Source organism: Balaenoptera acutorostrata, chromosome 5, assembly GCF_949987535.1.
Source record: "Balaenoptera acutorostrata chromosome 5, mBalAcu1.1, whole genome shotgun sequence".
NCBI classification, from domain to species: domain Eukaryota; kingdom Metazoa; phylum Chordata; class Mammalia; order Artiodactyla; family Balaenopteridae; genus Balaenoptera; species Balaenoptera acutorostrata.
Window position 1 is genome coordinate 106,018,683 of NC_080068.1, and position 26,171 is coordinate 106,044,853.

At 48.2% G+C, this 26,171-nt stretch overlaps 1 protein-coding gene across 3 annotated transcripts in view; it reads left to right on the forward strand.

Annotated features, from left to right (window-relative positions):
* Positions 1-26,171, forward strand: part of SLC2A9 (solute carrier family 2 member 9) — a 192,396-nt gene that overhangs the window by 128,310 nt on the left and 37,915 nt on the right. For 2 of the 3 annotated variants that reach the window (XM_007190952.2, XM_007190953.2), the window contains one exon: positions 1,501-1,576. In XM_007190952.2, coding sequence (XP_007191014.1) covers positions 1,501-1,576 — 76 coding nt within the window. Of the gene's footprint in view, positions 1-1,500; positions 1,577-1,768; positions 1,929-12,090; positions 12,172-26,171 lie in introns of those variants that run through there. The other variant, XR_009008486.1, reaches the window with a different exon arrangement.

Consider the following 26,171-nt stretch of genomic DNA (forward strand, 5'->3'; position numbering starts at 1 on the left):
CCATCTCTGAGTGAGGTGCCCCCCTCTGTCTTCCCAGGGATCCAGGGGCAGCCCTGCAACATCACTTATCACACAGCCTGGCTTTCACTGTTGAACCATCTCTCTCCCTCCCGATGGACAGTGAGGTGTGTGGGTGAGGACGATGCCCATTTGTACATTCCCACCTCCCAACATGGCATCCAGGGGGAGCTTGGAGCAATCTGCCAAATGGATGGAAGGATGGATGCGTGGACAGATGGATGGATGGATGATGGTGCAGCAGAGAGCTATACAGTACAAGAGCCTGCGGGGCTCCTGCCAACCCTAGACCCTCCTGCAGCAGGAGCTGGTGGACTTGGCATGGAAGGGCCGCTCTCTCCCCTCTCCCCCTACCCTCCACTCTGGATGTTTGCACTGTGCTCTCCCGTGCGTCCGAGCGCTTGCCCATGGGGAGGCCTCTCCTAGAATGCCTTTCCTTTCCTTTTCCTCTTGCCTGACTTCGACTCAGCCTTCAAAGGTGAGTGCAGACCCCTCCCCTCCCCGAGTCTCTCTAGACTGCGTTCAGGTGCCCTGGCACCTCCACACACGCTCACCCACCGTGTCCCAGCGCGGCTGACACCATGTTCTAACCATCAGCCATCCAGTCCACTAGAGCAGAACCGATTTCCTAAACATCTTTCCCACCCAGTGTGAAGCCATCCCCACTCGCTAGACAAGGGGCAGCCCCTCTAAGCGTATTTAATGATGCAAGTTAACTCATCTCACACCTTGCCAGGACGGCAGAGGGAGAAAGATAGTGTTTTGCAGGATAATTGGGATTGACTGAGATAAAAATTTTTTTAATTAATTAATTTTATTTTACTATTTTATTTATTTTATTTTTGGCTGCGTTGGGTCTTCATTGCTGCGTGCGGGCTTTCTCTAGTTGTGGAGAGCGGGGGCTACTCTTCGTTGTGGTGCGCAGGCTTCCCATTGAGGTGTCTTCACTTGTTGCGGAGCACGGGCTCTAGGCGCACGGGCTTCAGTAGTTGTGGCTCGCAGGCTCAGTAGTTGTGGCGCACGGGCTTAGTTGCTCGGCGGCATGTGGGATCTTCCCGGACCAGGGCTTGAACCCGTGTCCTCTGCACTGGCAGACGGATTCTTAACCACTGCACCACCAGGGAAGCCCAAGAGAAAATTTTTTAAATGTGAAATTGCCTGTAAGAATGTCTCATATTGCCTGCTTCCAACTAAGCACTCAATCAGTGTTAGTTATTCATTTATTTACCACCCACTGTATGCTGGGACTATGCCAACTGCTTTGCAGGCATCATCTCATCTCACTCTGACATCTGTAACATAGGCGGGTGGGATGGCTTAAGGGTTATCATTATCCCCATTTTATGGACGCTGAAACTGGGGTTCAGAGATGTAAAGTGAGCTGCCTCAGGTCATGCAGATGGACTGAGGAGGAGCTGGGGTGGGTACCAGGTCCTCCAGCCCAGCTGCCTCCTCACCTGCCCAACGGCTGCTCTCTTGCAGGACCACGCACCCTGGATCCCTTACCTGAGTATCGTGTGCATTCTGGCCATTATCGCCGCCTTCTGCAGCGGGCCAGGTAAGGCGCCCCTCCTTCCTCACACGCCAGCCCAGGGACTCATGGCATCACCAGGGTGGGGTGTTCTTATTGCACGGAGAGAGAGCTCGGGGTCTGGGGAGGGGCGAGGGCCACTGGGAGTGGAGGGGGAGGGGAGGGTCCCCATCGATTTAAATGCAGTGACCGCCTTGGTTTCCATCCAACCGATGGTAGGTAACAGGCTCACTCGAAGATGCATAGACGGTAACATACAACAACACAGCAACCATGAACAGCTGCGAGAGCTGTGAGCCAGATTCACTAGTTTGGGATGAATCGAAGATACTCAAGTTACAGTCTGTGCCCACAGAGAAGCTACAGTTTAGTATGGAAGGTATAATGATAGTTATAATAATAATGGTAACGTCTAAGATTTATTCATCACTGATTATGTACCATGCTCGGCCAAGCACTTGATGTGTGTTAACTCATTTAAGGCTCGTGACCGCTCTAGAGAAGCCAGATGGGAAGGTACTTGCACAGAGCGAGCAGCGATGGAATTGCCCACCCCCAGGCCCTAACCACCACCTTACACTGTACCTGCCTGAGTGTGGAGTCTGGAGTACTCTGAGCCTCAGTTTACCCAGGACCCACCTTCAGCCCCAGCTCTGCCATTTCCCTAGTGGGCAAGTCCTCTGCTCTCCTAGGGCCTCAGTTTCCTCATCTCTCCAATGGCCAGGGGAGGTGGGACTGAGGGCCCTGCCACCCCCAGCTGGGGGTCTGTGTCCCACAGGGGCCCAGTCAGAGGCTGCGCTGGGGCTGGGAAGATGGTGCGGGGCAGGTCTGAGGACTGTACAGATCTCTCCGGGAAGCACTGCTGTGGTTCTGATTCGTTTTGGTTTTTGTGTTGATGAAAACAACAAGTTTCTATCAGAACAAATGGACCCAAATTTCTCTCTCTCCCTCTGCACTGCTGATTTTCATGGGCCGTCATGTTCCGAAGCCTGTCACATTTGTCCCCAGCCACGACAACAGAAGGTTGTAATGAGATGGTGGAGAGGGCCATGGAATGACCGGGGGAGGGCGTCAGGCACGCACACCTGTGTGCACACACATACATGCGCACGCACACACACATACACACACTGTGCTGTGATGATGAGATGGCCAGAGGAAGAAGGCACCTTCCGGGGGGGCAGCTAATGACAGGAGGACAAACAAGGAGCCCACGTTGCAGTTAAAGGAGATTCAAGGAGGGAATGTGCTCAGTCCCACGGGGTCTCTGCACCACCAGCTCCACAGGCAGCAGTCACGTTGGTACCCCTGGAGGTGGGTGGCCAGCGGCCCCGTGCAAGGCCTGGGGACACTGGGGAGGAAACCCAGGGGGACAGTCTCTGCTCTCACGGAGCTCATAGGCTGGTGTGGCCATCTTACCGGGGATGTCACCCGCCCAGTGAGGCCTGTCCTGACCACCTAGTATACATGCACAAACACGTACACACACACGTGCCCACACATGTATACACAAACACATACACATACAAGTATACAAAAACACATACACACATACAATACACACAAGGATACACACATGCACACACATACACATGTGCACACACATGCCATAGTCACACACATACACACACGTACTCTCGATCACATCATCCTGGTTTACTTCCTTCACAGCATCTTTCACTGGCTCATCTCCGTACTGTATCCTCATCTGTTTAATACAGGGATTGGCAATTTTTTTGTGCTAAGGGCAAGACAGTAAAGATTTTACAGGCCACACAGCTTCCGTGGCCACTCTGCAGTTCTGCAGTGGTAGTGTAAACACAGCCACAGACAGTGAGTAAATGAAGGCTGACATGGCTGTGTTCCAAGAAAACTTTATTCACAGGAGCAGGTGGTGGGCTGGATGTGGCCTGTGGGCTGTAGTCTGCTGATGCCTGGCTTAATGTGTCTCCCCCCAGCTAGAAAATAAGCTCCATGAAAGGGCCTTGTGTGTGGTTCATTATCTTCTCCTGAGAACCCTTCTAAGAGGGAGACAAGGGAGAGCACCCCAAAAGTGATTTGGTTAAACCCAGAGGCAGTGGCGTAGGTCTTCCCTGGCCCCATCCTGCTCCTGGCCCAGTCCTGGCCTCCCTCATAAAGGCGTTCGGGCGTTAACCTCTCTTGATCACGCTGGATGTCTGAATACACGTCATCCCTGCTCTGCACAGTAGTCTTGATATTAGGATTAATTGCTCCCATTTACAAATGACGAAACTGAAACCCAGAGAGGTTACAGTGTCCCCTAACATGAACCAGCTGGTAAGTGCTGGAGTCAAGATTTGAACCAGGTCTTTAAAAACCTGTGCTCTCTCTACCCCATTGCAAAGAATAAGAATTCACAGCCATGCACTGCTCTGAGCTTTTCCAGCACATTCCCTCTGTCCCCTGATCTAGTCCTCACACCAGTTCTCTGATAATAATAACATTTATTGAGCACTTACTATGCTCCAGGCCCTGTTCTAATGCTTTCTCATAAACATACTCTGTGAATATAAGATAACACAGAGTCAGACTGTCAAAAGAAAATCACAACAATCAGAGATTTTACTCAGAATCAAACTTTACTAATAATTCTTAGGTCATCGTAAGACCCAGGTGAAGACTGAAGCCATCAACACAGCTCCCCAGATTCTTCCTTGCATGTTAGAGTGCACTCTGGCCCAGATTAAACTTGTGAGGTCTCTGAATAAAACATGCAGGGCAACACTTACATACAGGAACTATTTTATTCATGAAGCATCTTCATTTTATACTTTGATAATTACACAGCTGACACTGACATTTTCTAGTGGACTATATCCATAGCTATACATTCCATTCTAAATAGACCAGGTGTAGCCTCCTAAAAGCATTTTGTACATAAGGACTCTCTTATCTTTCTGCTAGAAAATACCATTATAAGGTTGGCTTAGCAAGTTTACAAACAGAATGGACCAGGTCATTTCTTTTTCTTTCTTTCCTCTCTTCCTATCCCAGTTGATAGAAGATGAATTACAGGTAAGCTGCAAAACCTTTCCTTCCCAAACTAATTTTATTCCCATTTTATAGATGAAAAAAAAACAAAGATCATATTGATTAAGTCATTTTCCCCAAGTCACACAGCTAAGAGACAAGTGCTAGATTGGAATCTACACCATCTTGTTCTAGGACCTGCAGTCTTAACTCTGATCTATGCATGTGGTCAATACTCATTGGCTGTTTGCTAAAAGGTGCGTGGAGTTAGGCCCATTTTGAGATTGACTTGCAAGACTGACACAAAGAATTTGGGATAAGAGGGGAAGCTTCTGTTTTTATCTTCTTAGGATGGGTCTTCTCTGGATCATTGTGAATCAGTCCTGTTTGTGTCTACACAGAAAGGTGTAATTTTGCCATTCGTATCTAGTTGTCAGATGTCTGTGGCTGAAGATGAAATCAGAGCATTTTGATTTTCATGGTTTCCAGCTGTTCTTGCTTCAAATATCATCTGTACACAGAGGTCAGGAGCAGTCTTTCTTCTTTGTCTCTTAAACTCAGATACCTAAATCGCAGCTCTTCGTGTTGAAACAAAGGCCATGCTGACACATGCAGAGCTTCACAATGAACTGAGGCAGAACAGAGGATTGGGATGATTTCAGAGCTGGCAGGGGACCTCAGAGATCTTTTGGCAGATGAGGAGCTGTGTCCAGGAGCTGGGATGAATTAGAACTAAGGCATCCCAAGTTCATGAAAGAACAGAAAGGTTTTCAGTCCAGTTATTCATTGGAAGTTCAAGTCCCATCTATGGTTTCCCTGCCAGGAAGTCCTCCAACCATGAGTTGATTGCTTCCATTGATGGGGAACTCACTACCTTACGAAATAAACAATGCTCTGGTCCAGGGTCAGGGAGCTACAGCCTGTGAGCCAAATCTGGCCCATGGCCTGTTTTGTATGACCCACAAGCAAAGAATGGCTTTTACATTTTAAAAGGAAAACAAGAAGAATGCGTGACAGAGACCACATGCAGTGGCCTAAAAAGCCTAATATATTTCCTATCTGACCTTTTTCAGAAAGTTTGCTATTCTCTCTAGAGTCCCTCAATTCTGACATTTGGAAGAAGGGAGAACGAGGTAGCTTATGAGGGAGGGAAAGACGAATTTCCATACAGCAGGAACAGCCAGCGAAAATGCCAGAATGTAAAAGGAAGTTAATGCCAAAGGAACAACAAATAACCCAGCAGGGCCAGAGCAGTGGTCGTCAAACATTGCTAGATCACCTGGCAAACCTCTAAAAGTCCTGATGGCCAGGCTGCATCCACAGCCAACCAAACCCTAATCTGGAGGTGGGACCTAGGCCAAACTTGGAAATCCCTGGGCTAGAGACGCCTTTTCCAACCTCGTCTGAAAGCATTACAATCACCTGGGTGGCTTGAGAACTACAGTGAACGCTGATTCAGGCCTCACCTGACACTGGCTCAGTTGGACCTCCAGGGTAGAGCCAGGCAAGAACCGCTTTCCCAGCGTGGGGCAGGGTTGGGGGGGGTGCATTGGAGCAGGGTGTACAGCACAGGACAAGTCAGAGATGTGCTGGAAGCAGGTCCAGGGAAGCCAGGGCGGTGAGTTAAGATTTGCCATTTTATCCTGAGCTCCAGAGAGGTCCGTTGGGGGGATTTTTAAGATTTGCAGTGAGAAGAGTGGATCTGGGAGGCAGATGGATGGAAACAAATCAGAGGCGAAGCCGCAAGCCAGGGGCTGGGTGGGAAACGCAGGCGGCAGGAAATGAGGACCAGACGAGGGCAGTGGGCCTGGGCAGCGCCAGCCAGCAGGGACCCCGTGGACAGGGGCCCTGTGCTGAGTGCAGGCCGCTGAGGGAAAGCTCCACGTTTCAGGGTGGGATGTGAGCACATTTCGGGTTTTTTCTGATAACAGCTCTTCTCCCAGGAAGAATAGTGAGTGCTGACATGGTCTCTCAGTGGACGGGTTGGCCTTTTTCTCTGTCCTCTTACACAAAGATACTAAATTGAACTCATCCACAAACCTGCCTGAAGTGCTTACCTGACCCAAATCACAAAGCTTTGGCTTCTGTGCTTTTTCCCAAACCCTCTCCCTTCTTGCGATGATGTTGGTTCCCCTTGCAGTGTTTGCAAACACTGCTTTTTTGTGATTGCGACCGTATTGCACGCTGAGTTTCCAGCATTTTAGATTCTGAGCTCTCCATCAGTGTCAGGGAGGCTCCCTAAGGAAGGTCCATCTGCCCCCCTGATCTCAGATCAGCTGCTGGTCCCTACCCTGTGCTCCCCAAACCCCCCATGTTCACCGAGCCGCTGGGCCTCACCCACTCCAGCTACTGTACCCCGAGACTGACCAGGGTTTAGAAACTTCACTTGGATTCACATTGACAGCACACAGCTTAAGCCCCTGGGGAAATTACCTGTCCAAGGGGAACTGCCATTGGGGTTGTGAGATCATCTTGCATCCTCCTAAGTGTACATGAAGGAACAGATCCCAGGAGGAGCCACCTTGGGGAAGCGTGGCTCGGAGCCGATAAGAGATAAATGGCCAAGGGCCTCCCCAGGGAAGCCGCCCCTCCATGATTAAATGAAAAGAATCTTCTTCCCAGGAGAGAAGCTGTAAGTTTGCCTGAGGTAGCTTCTGTGGTTAGCAGATCAATTGAAGGAGACTTGACAGGGAGTTGAAATTAGGTGAAGAGAAAGAATGAAAACAAGAAAGGCAGTTTCCTGCTACATATTTTATGTGTGCGCGTGACCCCAAGGCAGTGGCAGAGAAGCCTAATAAATGAGGCACAGGATAGAAGAGCTTTATCTTTGACGGAAAGGAGATCATCCCCAGAGCATGTAAATTACAGTTTGAAAAATCTTATTACCCACTGACTCTGTGCCTGGCACTAAGTTCAGCCCTCTAAGGGCAGTTTATGAGCCGAAGGGGAAGACAGACACACCCTGGTCTACACAACAAGATGGACTTTGATCACTGCTTTGACGAAGGAGCACATTAGGATCTGAGCCTTCCAAAGGCTGGAGCAGTCCTGATGGGAGAGATGCCAAGTGCCCAGGGAGCACATGCCTGGCTTGAAAAGGGGACACCTCTATCTGTCACACTGATGTAATCTGGAAAGACTGCCCGCATGTACTAACCTTTGCAGGGACCATCAGGATCTCTGCCCTGCCCACCCCCTCCCCCTCCCCCACCCCACTGTCCCTGCTTTACAGCCACGTGGAGCTGCATGCAGCTGCCCCACTGTCCCCCATGTTTACATGATTTTACAAATCTGTCCCCCCACCTAGAACTCCACCCTTACACATTGTCAACTAAAAAAAAAAAAATGCACGTGAGAGTTGTGAGTTAAGTTTTATGTGGGGCAAAATGAGGACTATAGCCCGGGAGACAGCATTTTAGATAGCTCTGAGAGACCACTCCGAAGACGTGGGGGGAGGGTCAGTGTATACGGGATTTTGGTGAAGGGGGAGTACATGCAATCAAGCACACGTTTTTGCAGAAGGTTGCTGCTAGTCACGAGGAGCAGATGTCACCGTGAAAATTTTTAGTGCTTTTCTAGATACGAGGAGATGCAAGAATTGGGCTCATAAAATCTTCACCAGAAAATACCTAACTATCTGAAGACCTGTTCTGCCAGTTTTTCCCAGAGCACAGAGGGCCTCATTCCTGATCTCCACCCTGAACTCCTCTCAGGGGGTGTTGGAGCTCAGCGGCTGCAGCGGCTCATGATTTGATCCTCGTAGACGTAGATGGCAGGTGCCAATTTGTGGTTGGCACCATCCATTTGAGGAATGGCTTCTCATCTTTAAAAAGTCAGCTCACACTGTCCCTTGAACCTTTCTTAGAACTAGACAGCTCCTCCTCTGTGCTCTTTCAGCCCCCAGATTTGCTGCTGGTTTCACCCTCTCCATCCCATATTACAATGGCTGAGGCTGCTCAGTTTCCTCTAATATCTGGGAATGTTTCAAAAGCAGAGAACTTGTTTCCATCACTTCTGTATTCCAGGCACCAAACACAGAGCCTGGCAACTGGTCAGCACTCAACGTATGATTGTATTTCTCATGCATTCATTCAGCACTCACGCATGGAGACCCTACTGTGTTTTCCAACACCACTTCTGACACCAAATGTGTCATTTTCCCCACACCCATCCTCCAATTCTCTAACACCAGCTGGGTGTCCAACAATTCAATTCAGTTCTGACACTCCCTACCCAGAGGGAGCAGAGACCCCACAAGTTAAGGGTTCAGTCCCACAAGCCTTCTCCCATTTCAGGCACCAGCTGCAATTGGGGTCCCCAGGTGACTGCATTTCTGCCCGGCCGACTACAGTACAGGGGTTCCCAAGACCCATCCCCTGAAGTTCAATACTTGTTAGAACGACCCCCAGAACTCACAGACATGCTCTACTCATGACTACAGCTTACTCTGAAGAGATGCACAGGGCAAGGTATGGGGGAGTGGGTGTGGAGCTTCCGTGCCCTGTGGAGTGCACCCCCTTCCCAGCCCCTCCATGAGTTCACCAACCTGCAAACTCCCCACCCCATTGTTTAGGAGTTTCTGTAGAGCTTTCATTACGTAGGCATGGTCGAGTCAATCATTGGCCAACCTCCAGCCCCTCACCCCTCCCTGGGCATTGGGGGGTTAAGTTCCAACTGTGTAAGCAAGGCCAGCTTCTCCCTGAAACCATCTAAGGGCCCACGTGAGTCACTTTGTTAGCATAAACTCAGGTGTGTTGGAAAGAGGCTCATTAGGAAAAACAAGATACTCCTATCACTCAGGAAATTCCAAGGGTTTTAAGAGCTCCATGTCCTGTACCAGGAACTGAGCTCTGTGCCGGGAACCGGGGGAAAAGACCAAATATGTATTTCTTATTATACCACAGTGCAGGCTCTGGGCCAGGGTTGGAAGTAAAGAGTGAATGAGACAGACAGCTTCCCTCCCACCACAGAGGAGGAGATGCATCGCGTACAAATGACTTGCCCAAGGTCACACAGCGAGTGTGGCAGATCTGAGATTCAGACTGAGGCAGTAACACTCCAAAGCCCACTCTCCCCACCAAGAACCCTGCCTGGCATGATTTTGTAGCCCATGCTCCCGTGGGCCTGAGTCCTGGAAGTCAAGGGAAGGCCCTCAAATATCCCATCCAGGACATCGATCTGTCTGTCGACTGAAAAAAAATGCACAACCTATAAGTTGAGAATTATGTTTTATTCGGCAGACAAAGCTGAGGACTTCACCCTGGGACACAGCATCTCAGATAGCTCTAAGGGACTGCTCGGAAGAGGCAAGGGGGGAGCCAGGATATACAGGGGTTTTGCAACAAAGACCAGGTAGTTGGAACATCACAAGATGACTGTTCATTAAAGAAAACCAGACATCTCAAGGATGTTAAGGAATTTAGTGCTTTTCTATGTATGGGAAGATGCAAGAGTCTGGGCTCATTGAAATCCTTCCTTCGATCTGCACCTTAGCTATCTAGAAACAGTATCCTGTACTTCCCCATCCTGAGTCCCCTCAGGGTGCACCATGTGGGGCTGGCTGCAGTGGCTGAGGGCTTGGCAGTGGACAGCCTGTTTGTCTCCATCCTGAGTTTCCTCAGGGCTCACTGTCGGGGGCAGCTGCAGTGGCTCGATGGTTGCAACATCCTTTGTTTGCTGGTATGGCAGGCAACATTTTTCATTCACAATAGTTAGACGTCCATCTCGAACATTTTACCCTCTGTGGCCTTGACACTGTGGAGCCCTTGAGGCACCGGCCACAGGGGTCCCCTGAGGGTGGGGGAGGGGCTGGAGTGCCACCTGCTCAGCTGCTGGCCAAGGTTGCCCCCCACCCCCGGGGGACCCTCCCACAGACACTGTGGGGAGTGCCAGCCAGGCTCTCAGAACTGAACTTTGAGGGTCCGCTCTGATGGGAGCTCGGTGAGACCCAGAAAGGGGAGAGGCCGAGCCCCGCAGACCAAGCAGCCCAGAGCCCATCCAGCCCCAGGGCGGGGGGACTAGATGGGAGAAGAGCCAAAGGAAATAGAGTCCAAACCACACACTTGCTCGACATGAACTGAATGCCAGCCCCGCACCCACCCTGTCTAGGGAGAAGGAGGTGGAAAACATCCCGCTCCTGCCCTGGAGGAGCCCACGAGAGACAGACCTGGAAATGGATGATTGTTGTTCAGTGGATTTACCAGAGGGCAGAAGAGGGAAGAAAGGAGAGGGAACCAGGGGATATCAAACAACCAGTATTTGTGCAAATGTTGCCTGGACATTATCCCTTTTAATTCTCTCAACTCTGCAAGGTTGGATCCATTATCTTACTGCTGGCAGGGGTGGGTGGAGTCCAGAGTCAGCCCCAGCTATGTCTGCCTCTGAACCCCATGCCATGGGGCAGGTACTACACCAGGCCCGGAGGGGACAGTTCTGTCCCTCAGGGGATGCTGTCCCAGGAGGGAGCTCGGTCAGCAGACAACAAGGCTCCAGCTTGGAATAGATGTTCCCCAAGCCATGAGCCTAGTACAGTGCCTGGCAGGTATAGGTGCCCAGACATGTCTGTTTGTTGAATGAATGAATAGATGAGATAATAACTCTACCCATGACCTTGGCCTCCACTCAACTGCATTAAGTAGCTCAGAGTTTAGGTGGGGGTCAAATAAGATGATTCATTTCCCCGAAGAAGTTAGGAAACTATGTGCAAAGCAGAGTAATGAGTAAATCAATTGCTAACTTTCTTGACCAAGCAGAAATGATTGGGTGGAAAACATCAGTATATATACATTAAAATGATTAGAGCTACAAATCAAGAGATTTAGCCTGACAGCAAATCAGTATATGGTCTTCATTTTTGAAAAACTGTTTAATGACAATAAATGGGAATGTCTCACAAATCCAGGCTAAAAAAAAAAAAAAAAAAAATAGCAGTCATTGCTCAGGACACATTTGTATCTGTAAAAGGAATGTATACAGAAGGTGAGAATTCACCGCATTGCTGGTGTGAATTCTTAGCAGTTTTCATCCAGAGCAGGAGACCCAACCCCTGCACCATTACCACACGGGATCTGAGGAGAGCACTTATGAGATGACCTTTCTAAAGCTACCCTGTAAACTCTCAACTATTGTATAAACTTGAAATTAGGTCAAGGTCCAGCACGAAGGTACTGACAGCTGGCACTTTAAAGGGAATTGCACAAGTGGCCTATTTCCAGGGGTGAAGCAGGGTCAAAGGGTTCAATAGAAAAGATGGAGACACCTGAGAAATAGGGACAGAGGGAGGTGGCACCATCCCCTCAAGCCTGAACAGATATGGGGGAGACTAAATTTAATTAATCTTAATTCCTCCCTAGTAAGAGAAATTAAATACTAAGAAATAAGATTGTGCCAGGTAAGACTGAGGTTGGCAGCTCCACAAACCATTGTGATGTTTAACATTTTTTGGCCACCCCTCCGCCCCAAGAACTAATTTTCATCCCAGTTGAGAATGCATGATGTAGGTAAACATATGGATTTGTTAAAGTCAATACAAGCTGTACCTTCATCCCTAGGAGCGTGAAGAGGAATGAGAAACGTCCCAACCAGGAGCTTGGAGCCCAGGTTAGAGGCAGTTTCCAAGTAAAGACAAAGAAGAGGAAGTAACTGAGTATCACTGGGGAAGGGGACTGGATTGACAGTTGAGGCTCAGAGAGGTTAAGTGCTTTACCAAAAGTCACACAACTAATGAGCAGGGGAGCCAGGATTCCAGTTCAGGTTAGTGTGACCCCAGAGCCTGAGTTCTTAAGCTCTACAGTAGACTACCAAGATAACGCAGGACCCGGGCACTGTGTGAGCACGAGGAGATAGTTACCTGGACAAGTGGGGGGTCAGGTTACCTGGCGGGGGTAAAGTTAAACTGCTTTCTGAATGTTGAGCTGAAGCGAGCAGAGTTATCAAGCATGGGTTTTCAGAGTGTGCACTCCCCGCAGTGCCATGTCTAAACATGCATCATCACCATGTTAGACGGAGAACATATGCTGTCTCTGACATCAGCCCACAGGCAAACACAGTCATACACATACTCGGGAAAGCATGCCCATACACTGGTTCACACATATACATACATATACACATGTGTGTGTACCCCTCTCTGCAGATGTCCCCCGAGGCTCCTTTCTTACCCACTCTCAGAGGCCTGACTCCTATCCCTTGCCCGATTCCAAATCTGGCCTGGATGCCCAACTTCAGGGAGGGGTGTTGGTGGGGGGGAGCATGGGTGGGCCCTGGCCTCCTGGGTGGGGTGAGCAGACAGTGTGACATGCATGGGCACCACACAGAGTTGTTGCCTGCCAGGTGTCTGGAGAGCTTCCCCGACTAAGCTGAGCTGGGCCACAGTGTGTGATTGTTCAGGTCATACAGAAACATACTAATTTATGAAAAAAATTTTTTTTTTGAGGAAGGGCCACATTTTCTGGTTTACAACAGTGTCGTTTGAGCTAGCAGTGGCCCTGCAGTTGGCTGGCTGAAAAGAAAAGGAAGACCTTCTGGGCAGAGGACAGAAGTCAGAGAGCAGGGTGTGCTGATGGACTCAAAGGACACAGAGTGTCCAGGAGGAGAGAGTTGAGCAGAGTGGGGGGGCTGCAGGGAAGGTCCAGACACAAGGAAAACAATGTCAGATTGTCATTGCCCTCACAGGCTGAAATACTGCATTTTGTCCTCCCTGAAGTAGGCAACAACTGAAGACCTTCAGGCTAAAATGTGACATTATCAGACTGGTGTTTAAAAAGTCTATAGTGTGGGGACTAATTGGAAGTAAAATATGGAAGATGGGAGAGGCTTAGTAGAAATGAATTTAGGGGTCATTAAAGAATTTGTATCAGTGAGCTATCACTGTGTAACAAATAATCCCAAAACCTAGTACATTAAACAATAACCATCTATTGTTTCTCCCAAGTCTATGGGTTACCATGATAGTTTGCTACACTGGCCCAGGCTTTGCTGATATCCATGCATGTCTGCCTTTGGCTGGCAGATTGGCTGGATTCCAGTTAGTCTGAGGTGGCCTCAACCAATGTTTGTAATCAAGAGGGGTCACTTGATGTCTGTCACCATCCAGGAGGCCAGTCCAGCTCATTTACATGATGGTACCAAAATTGCAGGAGAAGAAACATGCAAAACCTCCCAAGGTCCAGGCTTGACCTCACTTCTGCTGCATTCTCTTGGCCAAAATAAGTCACAAAGCCAGCCCAGAACCAAGGGGTGGAGAAAAAGCCTTTACCTCTCCTGGGACAGTCTACAAAGTACTGGGGCCATTCTGCAAACTCCCCAGAAGTTGTAACCATAGAATAGGAAAGGGATGACAATTATGGACTCTCGTTTTAGGAAGAAATATAAGTCATTCATTCATTTACCCATTTCAAAAGTAATTATTGAGTGCAAACTGTGGAAAAGCCATCCTTCAAATCCTGGAGATACAGTGGTGAACCACAGACACACACACACACACACACACACACACACACACACACACACACACACACACACACACACAGAGTCCCTGCCTTCGGGGAGCTTACTTTAAGCAACAGTCAGAGGTCAGGGTCCCCGCTGGAAATGTATGACACACTCCACTGGGATAATTTGAAAAGACAAATTGCAGTGGTGATGGCAGGCTACAGGGAAATGTCAAAGACCCTAATTATTTTTAAGGTCTCAGCATATGACACGAGCGTCCACCCCTCCACCTATTACTGGCCATGTAGGAAGCAATTTACTGAAAGTTAATTCATCGCAAGTCAACTCACTGAATGGTTAAATTGCTGAAAGCCATATCATAGAGAAAAACAATTTGCTGAATTTATCTTTTTTTAATGATGTTATCATATTTTTTAAACTATCTCTCAAGAATGTAGGGAATTTTGTATGGAACACAACAATTTTAACACCTTTCATCGATTTCTGTGTTGTTCTTCATTTGGCTGCATAAGTGAATTTGGAAAATTTTTCCCTTTTTTTAAATTTAATTCCCTGTTGTTGTAGCTGAACGCTACTGGGCAAGAGAAGGCACAGTTGAGCAGCATAAAATATGTTTGTATCCACAGTAATCTTCCTCCCTCTTCAAATCCATTTTATTCCAAAGACTCATACACACAACAAGTAACTGGGTTTGGATAGCAAGAGATGTGTCAACACATTTATCTTAATTTATTTGATTCCTGTGTTTGGAAAACAAGAGTTTGGATAGCAAAGGTGCAGAGAGCAAGGGATACCCGCACATCGGTAGATGAGGTTTCTCTTGTTCACGTATTCTTCTTCACGAATGGATTTTACGTCTTTGTCTTTTGGTGACTTGACCTTGAGCCGACCACGTGCCCTTCATCAGTCACTTCTCCGAGCCTAATTTCTGGCCAGAACAAGGAGATACCGTACTCCACCGCCCCAGAGCCCCAGGGAACCCCCAGCGAAGTTGTGGGACTCAAGAAAGATGCTCAGTGGATGCTCCTGGGATCTCACTACAACTTTGTCAAAATCTGCATCGATTTCGGCAAGTCCTTGTTCCTCTGGGTCTCAGTTTCCACATCAGTGAAATGTGGGGCTGAGCCAGATTAGGGGCTCTCCAGCTGGGTGGCTGTGTTTCAGAACCCCCTGCTATGGTCAAATGTTCCTCCCCATCCCCTGTCCAGGCCGCTGGGTAGGCAACAAGACTGGCATTTTAACACATTTTCTAGAAGATTCCTGAGCAGCCAGTCCAGCCCAAACCATTCCCTGCTTGTGGAAGCTTTCAGGCTTAGTGACCAACTCCAGGGCTGCCCAAAGACCCACACCCAGGTGGCTGGCCAGACTGACCACTGGCCCCTCACTTCTCCTGCACAGACCCCCAGGGCAATGGGAAAAGTCATATGACCATGATGACAGTGTGAACAATCGAGTATTTAGCCAGCATTTTAGCTTCTGTGCTGAGTATTTCACTCAAGTGATCTCTCCCAACTCTCACACCAGCCCTATGGGGCAGAGCATCTTATTCCCATTTTGACCATGAGGAGGCTGAGCCTCCAAGAGGTTATGACTCTTATAGGTCATACGTGCAGATGCTCCTGACGTCAGTGGGTGGCAATGTTTGTGCTCTTTTCTACTGTAGTTTGGTGAATATTGACCCCCCCGAAGATTCATGTCCATTCGGAACCTCAGAATGTGTCCTTGTTTAGAAATAAGGTCTTTGCAGATGTAATTAGTTAAGGGTCTCAAGATAAAATCATCCTGGACTCAGGGTGGGCCTTAAATCCAATGACTAGTGGCCTTATAAGATGAGGAGAGAACACAGAGAGACACACAGAGGGCGATGGGAAGATGGAAGCAGAGATTGGGGTGATGTGACTACAGGCCAAGGAGCACCAGGAGTGTCAGCAACACCAGAAGTTAAGAGAGAGGCATGGACGCTTCCTCCCTCACAGCCTCCAGAGAAAACCAGCCCTGCCAACACCTCGATTTCAGACCTCTAGCCTCCAGAAGAGGAGAAATAAATGTCTGTTGTTTTTAGTCACCAAGTTTGCAGTGATTTGTTAGAACAGCCCTAGGAAACTAGCCAAGAGGTTGGCAGGAAAATATTTCCTTATCCCCAGAGAGCTGTTGATGCGGGGCCAATGGGCTTTGGAAATGACAGATTTCCATCATCTAACCATCCTCATTCCCATCATCATTAATACCAGACAGATGGCTGGCAAGCTGCTCGCCAGGCTTACAGTGGGCATTCCGATTATTCAAGAAGACCAAGGGGAACTTTTAAAATTAATGTCATCTTCCTTAAGGGGAGCACCTGTTCAGAGCTAGGTACCATATTCACCCTGATCCTCAGGGCATCCTGCCAAGGAAACACCCTATTCCTGACAGACATACCTGGGCTCCTGGAGCCCGCCTTGTCCACATCACGCGGGCATAGGCAGTGCAGGATTTGAACCCACGTCTCCCTGACTCTGGCGTCACCTTTCCTGCCATACTCTCTCCTGTTTTTCCAAACACTTAGCTTTCCTCTTTATCTCTTTCCCACAGCCTAAGGCAGAGTTAATTAGTGAGCTTATCTCCTGCAATGTTAATTTGGAATTATGACAGTGCTCTGTACGACTGTCTGCCAAGTCCTCCCTGGAAAGGATGGTTCCTCGGAAGCAATCCCAAGCAAACGCTGTTCTGAGAGTGAATTTGAGCCCTCCAAGGTTTCAGGGCAGAAGCCTGGATTTGCAGCCAAAGTGTGGAAAGTTTTGAAAGCTCTGGTTCTGCAGCCTTGGAGTCAGTGACACCCGCCGGGCTTCTAGGCTTCCCTGTGGTTCCCCCAGCAGCCATCTTCCTCCTGGCTGGGATGGAGCAATCCTGGGACCGGGCAGGGGAAGCTGTCACTTAGTTGTTCCTTGCAGCCACTAAGATGGGGAGAGCATGATTCTCTGTCGGGTTATTAGTGTCCCATGGCTGCTGGACCAAAGTGCCACAAACTGATGGCTTTAACAGCAGAAAGCTAGTCTCTCACAGTCTGGAGGCCAGATGTCCAGAACCAAGGTGTCAGGAGAGCTGAGCTCCTCTAGAGGCTCAGGGGAGAATCCGTCCACGCCTCTCGCCTAGCTCCTGGTGGCTGCCGGCATTCCTTGGCTTGTAGCCGCATCACTCCAATCTCTGCCCCATCTTCATGTTGCCTCCCTCTCTGTGTCTGCCCCCAAATCCTTCCACCTTTCTCTTATAAAGGATGCGTGTGATTGCATGTAGAACCCACGGCGATAATCCAGGATAAGCGCCTCGTCTCAAGACCCTTAACTTAATCATCCTTTTTGCCGCATAAAGTAGCATTCACACACTCCGGGGGTTAGGAGATGGGGTATGTACGTGGAGGGCCTCTCCCCGCTCCTCGGTTCGCTGATCTGCAACAGCGCCCCACCACCACCACCGCCACTCAGCTTCACCCTCCTTCTCTCCTGTCTCACCCATTTCTAACCTCACAGTGGGTGAAGGGGCTCAACAGCTGTGAACCAACGCTTGCTGGCCTTCCTTGCACAGGCAGTGACCTGGCAGCTAGCTGCCTAGGGAATTTCCACCTCTGTTGTGTCTTGGTTCTGAGTCCAAATGAAGCTTCTGTGTTAACTTCCTGTTACCCATGTAACGTGAATGTTAAGTAGACACAATGTGGTTACAAGGCAAGGAGCGGTCACCTCCGTTAAAGAGGGTCAGGGAGGCATAAAAAGGAACACATGCAGAGTCTGGATCTTGAGGAGTTAATAGGAAGTAGTTCTTGGGGGCAAGGTGTGGGGGGGGCAGGGGCTGTGTCAGTGTCCTGTGGCTGCCGTTACCAACCACCAATAACCTGGTGGCTTAGAATAACATACATTTATTCTCCATGGTTCTGGGGTCCAGAAGTCTGAAACCACTTTCACTGGGACAGAGTCAAGGTATCTGCAGGGCTGGTTCCTTCTGCTCTGGGGGCATATGTTTTCTGGTCTTTTCCCACCTAGAGGCCGCCCACGTGCCTTGGCTTGTGGCCCCTTCCTCAATCTTCAAAGCCAACAGGGTAGCACCTTCTCTCCTCTCTGACCTCCTGCCTCTCTTTTATAAGGACCCTGTGATTCCATTGGGCCCATCTGGATTGCGTAGGGTAATCCAGAATAATCTCCCCATCTCAAGATCCTAACTTAATCACACCTGCAACATCCCTTCTGTCCTATAGGTAACACTCACAGGTTCTGGGGATTAGAACGTAGACGTCTTTGTGAGGGCAGGGGGTGCTGGTTAGGGACATTCCAGGTAGTAATAGCATTTCCTAAGACTAAAATGCATAAGAAAGTGGGATATATTTGGAAAATGGCAAGTAGTCCAGGTGGCTGGTGGCATCATGGGGGAGCAGTGAGTATTGGCAGAGGGGCTAAGAGGTAGGCAGGCCCAGATCAGACTCTGCCTTGTATACTCAACTTCTATAATGAGTGTATTAGTTTGCTTGGGCCGCCATAACAAAGTCCTACAAACCAGGCAGCTTAAACAACAGAAATGTGTTGTCTCACAATTCTAGAAGTAGGAAGTCCAAGATCAAGATGTCAGCAGAGTTGGTTTCTTCTGCAGCCTCTCTCATTGGCTTGTGGATGGCCCTCTTCTCACTGTGACCTCACGTGGCCTTCCTTCTGCGTGTGTCTGTGCCTTAATCTCTTCTTATAAGATTGGGTTAGGACTCACCCACATGACCCCATTTAATCTTAAAGGCCCCATTTCCAAATGTAGTCACATTCTGAGGTATTGGAGGTTAGGATTTCAATACATGAATTTTGGAGGGGACACAATTCAGCCCATAACAGTAATTTAAAATGAAGGTCCTAGAACAAGAAACATCCATGGTTCAGGTACTAATTCTTCCTCTTACTAATGGTGTGGCCTGGGGCAAGTTGCTTAACCTCTCTGGGCCTCATCTGAAAACTAGAGATAACAATAGTATCCACCTCACTGGGCCGCTGTAAGGATTAAATCCATCCATTTATTCAGTGGATAATTACTGATGGCAGCCATGTTCCAGGCGCTCCTTTAGGTGCTGGGGATACAATAATGAAGAGACAAAACACCTGTCACCATGGAATGTTTATTATAGTGAGACGTTGTATGTTGTACTGGGAAACAATATAAAACAACATGAAAATTCACTTATAAAGTATATTGGACTGGAATAAGCACTATGGAGAAAATTCGAGCAGGAGAGGTGGCCAGGAAACATCTATGGGAAGGTATTGCCACTTGATACAGTGTTGTTAGGGAAGGCCCTGGTGGCAAGGTGATAACTGAGCAAAAGTGTGAAACCATGAGGGAATGAGACATCCAGAGAGCTGGAGGAAGAGCCCACTGAGCAGACATAACAGCCAGTGCAAAGGCCCTGGGGTAGGAGCATGTTTGATCTGTTTGAGGAACAGTGAGGAGGCCAACGAGGCCAGGGGAATAAGTGAATGAAAAACAGCAGGAGCTGGGATTGAAGGGTTGAGGATGGAGGGCCAGGAAACAGCAGATCGTGGACAGCTCCATAGGCCATTCTAAGGGCCTCGGGCTTTTTCTTTGGGGGAGATGACAACCCTCTGGGGATTGGGGGTTGAAGAGAAACAGTGTCTGAGCTCCATTTTAAAAGGATCATTTGACTGCTGTGTTAAAACAGCCTGTAGGAGGTCAAGGTAGGAGCTGGGAAACTAGTTGGGAGGTTTTTACAATCATGCACAAGCTGTGTGGACTCTTTGTCTCTTGGTAAGGAAGCGTTCCAAGCCCAAGGCTCACTCTTCTGCAGCCTAGTGGAGGTTGAAAGGTTCCATGCAAGGGACCACCTTTCCCAACACCATCATCATCACCATGACCACCACCACCATCACCATCATCATCACCATGACCACCACCACCATCATCATCACCACTACCACCACCATCATCAACATCAACATCATCATCATCATCACCAATACCATTTACTGAGCACCTATTATAGGCCAGGCACAGTGCTAACTACATTACCTGCATTATCTCCTTTAATAAGAAACTCAAGAGTTAATTGATAAAGAAAGAGAGGGCTTCTCCTTCCTTTGCCTCTGCTCACATCAGAAACCCAGGTGGATGCGGAGACTGCAGGCTGGGACGGGCGGTGGAAACAGGTCATGAAGGAAATACCACATTCACCTTCATTTCCTCTTTCACAGTTTTAATGACCAAACTCTCATGGGGGTCAAGAGGATTGGCATTAACCTTGTTTTAATTTGTATATTTCCAAATGAAATACAATTACATGACAATGATCGCTTCTCTGAAGTATCGAAAATAACAGCTAAAATGGAAAGGCGGCCCATCACATTCACACACTGTCTGCTGTTTTTCTGGTAATCTGAGAGAAGGCAAGATTCACGCTGATAAAAGTACTTGATAAAAGTACTTGAAGGATTTCTGTTCATCTCCCCCTATTAGGAGCATTCAGAGGAGATTTTAGGGACCCAAAATTGACTCTTAAGGAGTAAAAGATGATGTTTCCCAAAGAGGCACCATGATGAGGGGAAGGACCCTGGGCTCTGAGTCCCACCCAGCTTGGTTTGAATCCGCCCACGACCACCAGTGTGGCCTTGGCCTCTTCTTACCCTCTCTTGCATCAGTTTGCCAGCACGTAAAATGGGTCCTGGGTGTTGTGAGGATTAAAGGCACAACGTACATGAAGCAAGTGTAGATGGGGCCCATGTGCCGGCACATAGAACACATTCGTTGGGTGTGTAACAGCGCTTGGAGGGCGTTCACTTCGTGCTGGCCGCCCCTCCCTTCTCCCAGCACCTGCTTTAGGAGAAGCAGCGGTGATCAGATTCTTCATCACCGTATTCCTGTATGTGCCATTTTGCTTGACACCCCGGGTCTCTGCTCCCGGCTTCCTTCCCCAGTTCTCAGGCTGTCAGTGACCTGAGCCAGGGAGCACGAAGGCCACCCCAGCTCCCTCCACGGCTGAGGACAGGGAAGGGACAAAATAGTTCTCTGTTTCAGCTATCTATAAATGAGGGCCTCCTCTGTGCCCAACTGTGTCCCAGATGTTGGGATAAATAAGCATCTGGAAGAGCTCCCATGGAGCTTATGCTTCTAGGGAGGCAGTATATGAAGTGAAGCCAGGTCATCATAAGTCCCATGGGGAGGGGGGAGCAATATAAGGGAATAAAGGGTGACAGACAGTAAGGGGGTGCAGTTTAACTAAGGTCGTCAGGAAGGGCCTCTCTGAGCAGGTCAAGTATGAACAAAGATCTCCTCAAAGTTAGTAATTGAGCCTTGCAGACACCTAAAGGGAAACTCTCCCAGGCAGAGGCAATAACTGAGGCAACAGCCTGCCTGGCATGTTCTAGAACAGTGCTGCCCAAAGACATACAATTCAAGCCACCTATGTAATTTTAAATTTTCTAGTAGCCACGCTGAAAGAGTAAAAAGGGAACAAGTAAAGTTACTCTTATTAACATATCGTGTTCTGCTCCATATATTCAAAGCATTATCATTTCAGCATGTAATCACTGTATAAAAGGTGTTGATGGGGTATTTTAAATTTCTTTCTTTTCATAGTAAGTCTTTGAAATGGTCAGTGTGTATTTTACACTTACAGCACATCTCAGTTCAGACTTGGCTGCGTTTCAAGGGCTCCATAACTGCCTGAGGCTAGGGGCTACCATGTCAGACAGTGCAGTTCTAGAAAGAGCAAGGAGGCGTGTGTGCCCAGCGTGAACAAACAGGGTAGAGGTGACGAGACATGAAGTCAGGAGTAGGAAGGAGCCCGGCCCACAGTGGGGATTAGTTTAGCTGTTGGATTCCAAGCGCAGTCAGTGGGGAACTATTGTAGGATCTACTCAGAGGGCTGACAATCTGATTTCTACTTCCAATGCTCACTTTGGCTGCCGTGTGGATAACAGATTGGAGGAGGTGTCCCAGGTATCCTCAGAGAGCCACTCTGAGGTGAGTCTTTCACTAATAAGAGTAGCAACAGTAGTAGTTGTTGTAGTAACACAGCACCAATAATAATAATTAAGGTTTTAGAGGTTACCAGCCACTTTCACACTCATCACCCTATTGGGTCAGTGTCCCCATCTTCCAGATAAAAAAACTGGGGCTCAGAGAGGCAGTAATTGGCCCTACGCACCACCGTTAGTGTCAGAACAAGGTCTAGGGCTGTGTCCTTTTACCACAATTCCCCCTCACCCCCTCCTGAATCCCTGGCTGGAGGCAGAGGGGTCCCAGGTGAGGCACTGGCCGTGCCTTTCATCCGGGAGCCATAAGCTTTGAAATGCTCTGTTTGCTAAGATGGCAAATCATGGGCCCTGGGACCAGATCTCTGCAAACCAGCACTACTGCAGGGACCTTGGGCTGCCTCATCAATCCAGGGGTGGCAGATCTTCAAAACCCATCAAGCGTGGAACCAGCTCCCACACATTCTTCTCTCTTCTGTCCAGAAAAGCGTAGGAAACTCACCCTGGGCACATGGCACAAAGGGAGAGGCACGGGGCTTGAGGTCAGATCACCCCTTCGACTACTGTGACATCCTTGGAAAGTCACTTAGCTTCCCTAAGCTGCGTTTCCTCATTTGCAAAATAAAACAAGTAGCCTTCACCTTGCTCTGCAAGAAGTATAGCTTAGTAATGCGCACAGTGCCGGGCACACAGAAGGTGCTTGGTGAGCTGTAAGTTCCTTCCTTGCCTCCCTCCCTTTATGAAGGCAGATTTCAATACATTCTGTAACAACACAAATTATAAATTGAGTTCTAGAAAGATGATAAATGGTCTGATAGAAATTTGGTTTCTTCACAAGCCCCCCGCCCCCGCCCCAGGTGATGAACACATGGTAACTTAACGCCATTATGTGGCTTGCTGGAGAAAATTCTAGGCAGGTTTCTCAATCTCAGCACTGCTGGTATTTGGGGCCAGATGATCCTGTGTTCTGGGGGTGATCCTGTGCACTGTACGATGTTGAGCAGGGTCCCTGCCCTCTACTTACAACGGCCAGTAGCATCTCTTTTCAGTTGTGATAACCGAAAGTGGCGCAAAAATGTCCCCTGGGCAGAATCGCCCCTGGTTGGGAACCACTGTCATAACTGGGTGTTTTGGAATAAGCGCTGGCTCAAGATTCAAATCCACTTGGCTCCATCTCTTACTTGCTGTGTGATTTGGGGCAAGCCTCTCTCTCTCTCTCCCTCTCTCTTTCTCTCTCTCAGTCTCAACCTCCCTCCCACACCCCGCCCGTTCTCTTCCCCATTTACCCACCTCTGATTCTCACCAAAAGCCTATGTGATTATTATCCATTTTACAGATGAAGAAACTGAGGCACAGAGAGAGACAAGGGGCTCACCCAGGGCTACACAGCCAGTAATAGGCAAGCCAGGTTTCAAATCAAGGCAGTTCAGCTTCCTAATCCACACTCTTCGTCACACTATGCTCCCTGCCTCTGAAATGCACACGAGACGGTGGGCTAGGAGATTTCAATGAGACGTACCACCTACCGTGTCTGAACCGGGCCTGGCACATAGTCAATGCTCAATAAACACTAGTTCCCTCCTCACTAAATTGATTTCAATCAAGAAGATCTTTAGGGTCCCACATGCCATGGTTGCATCTCCAAGTGTTTGCACTGAAATAGGAAAAAAGCTTAAAATCTTCTGGCAATTGTTTTCTTATGTTAAGATATTACACCTGGAGGTGTTTGACTCAGTATTAGGGGAAGGAACCCTGAAACAGCAAGGGATGACTCAAATGCTGATGCCCACATACTCAGAAGAGGAAGGAGCAGTGGGTCTTCAAACCATCTCTTTGCTTTAAGCCGAGATCTTTCTAAGGCACCAGTGTCTGCATGAATAGAGTACCTTTTAGAGTCTGCATTAGTTTCCTATTGCTGTTGTAATAAATTATCACAATCTCAGTGAATGAAAACAACACTAGTTTATTATCTTACAAGTCTGAGCCCCAAAGTCTAAAATGAGTCTGCAGAGCACCTTTCCTTCTGGAAGCTCTTGGGGGAGAATTTATTTCTTGCCTTTTCCAGCCTCTCAAGGCCGCCTGCATCCCTTTCCTCACGGTCTCTTCCTCCACCTTCAAACCTCTGCTTCTGTCATAACATCTCTTTTTCTGACTTTGACCCTCTTGCCTCCCTCTTTTAAGGACTCTTATTTTAAGGACATTGAGCCCACCTTGACCAGGCAAGATAATTTCCCCATCTCAAGATTCTTAATTCCATCTGCAAAGTCCCTTGGCCATTTAAGGTAACATTTTCACAGGTTCTGGGGATTAGGATGTGGACTTCTTTGGGGGGACATCATTCCCCCTATCACAGCATCCTTTAGGCTCCAAGTTTGCATGAGGGGAAGAAAAAAACGGGAATATGAAATGGCATTTCCTCTATATTATGTTTCCCACGGGCAGCTTCATGTAGTCGGAAAACTATGGGCTTCATCCTCTTCCAGCCTTGGGCCTGAAGGCCGGGACCCCACTTACCAGCTATGTGACCTTGGTCAGGTTAGCTCAGCTCTCCGATTCGGTCCTGTCTGTAATATGAGGATATGTATATGTAATATGAGGGTAATGCATACAAGAAAGCTATGGTCTGAGTGTAAAAGAAATCTCTGCCAAGTGCCTAATAAAATTCCAACTCACAGAAAGCCCTCAAGAAATGGGTGCTGTTACAAGGTTTCCTAAGCCACAGGTCAGCTTCCTGTGCTTAAGAAAACTGCCCCTGATGGGTGGCATCTTTTCAGCAGAAGCCGGTCCCCTGCGGCGCTCTGCAATTCTGGAGGCCAAGCTTTGGAGACCTGAGAGTCTTCACTAAATCCAACAAGCCTTCGGGAAGAGAACTGCTTCTGAGAGGACATCAAACTGCCCAGGTCAGGGGGTTATTTTTCTAAGACAGTGGCACCTCTAACGGTAAATCTCACCCACATGTAGTCCCATTTCTCAGACCCAGTCGGGAAGAGCTGATGCATGTCCGTGTACTGCCTCACCCCTGAGGTGTGGCCCTGTGTGCATCCAGCTGCTTTCTTTGAGTAAAATATGGGTGAAAATAGAAAATCAAGCTCGTGAGAATTAGGTCTTAAAAGGGCCGGCAGGGGCTTTCTTTATAAGGAAACTCATGCATGCGCTTTAGCACATGGATTTTCTGAAACCTATGTTGGTGGCTTACAGTACATTTTTTGCTCTTTTATCTGTTCTCAGTTATGTTCCCAATTAATTCATTCAACAAAATATTTTGAACACGTACTATGTGCCAGGTACTGTGTTCCGTACTGAGGATGCAGAAACAGACATTTTCCGTCTCTGTGGAGTTCATCATCTAATTAAGATAGACAATCAAATAATTGTAGCCTAAAATAATTACACATAATTATAAATTATAAAATAATTATAAATAATTATAAATTAGGTTGTAAATAAGTATAACCTAAAAAACTGAAAAAATAACCTGGGAAGTGCAAATTCCGTGGGCTTGACTGTCAAGTACAATAGGGAGGAGCAGGATGAGTAAGGTTGATAGGAAAGTGCATTTGTTAATTTAAAAGTATTTATCAAGCACTCCTTATGTTGACCCAGCACTCAAGACACACCGGTGAATGACACAGGGACGTGGTCCTTGCTCTTGGACCTTACGTCTTGGAGAGGAGGGAGGGGTGGGGGAGTGTTCAGACCCCAAGCTGCCCCCCCCAACAAATGCATATTTATAGAACCCTGACCAGTAAACTAATGAATACTTTATAATGAGTGACATGAACTAAGAAGGAATAGAGTAAGAGAAGGACTGCTTTAGTGAGGGCAGACAGGAAGGGCCTCTGTGAGCATTGAAGGCAAGACTTGGATGCTTAGAAGGAAGCAGCCCTGTGAGGATCTAGGGAAAGGACGTGCAAAGGTCCTGTGGCAGAAACTTGCTTGAAAGGTTCAGGGAAGGTTAGAGTGTTGTTAGGAAGGGAAAGAGGTGAAGTTAGAGGTGAAATTGGAGGAATAGCAGGGACCAGGTGATGGAGCAGCTCATAACTCTTTGGTAAGGAGTTAGGATTTTATTTTTAATGCAGTGGGAAGCTATTGGAAGTTGGAAGCAGAGCAGGAATTTGATCTAGCCTCAAAATGCAAGAGATGTGGCTATATTTCAATCCTTCATTCAGCAAATCATTATTAATTAC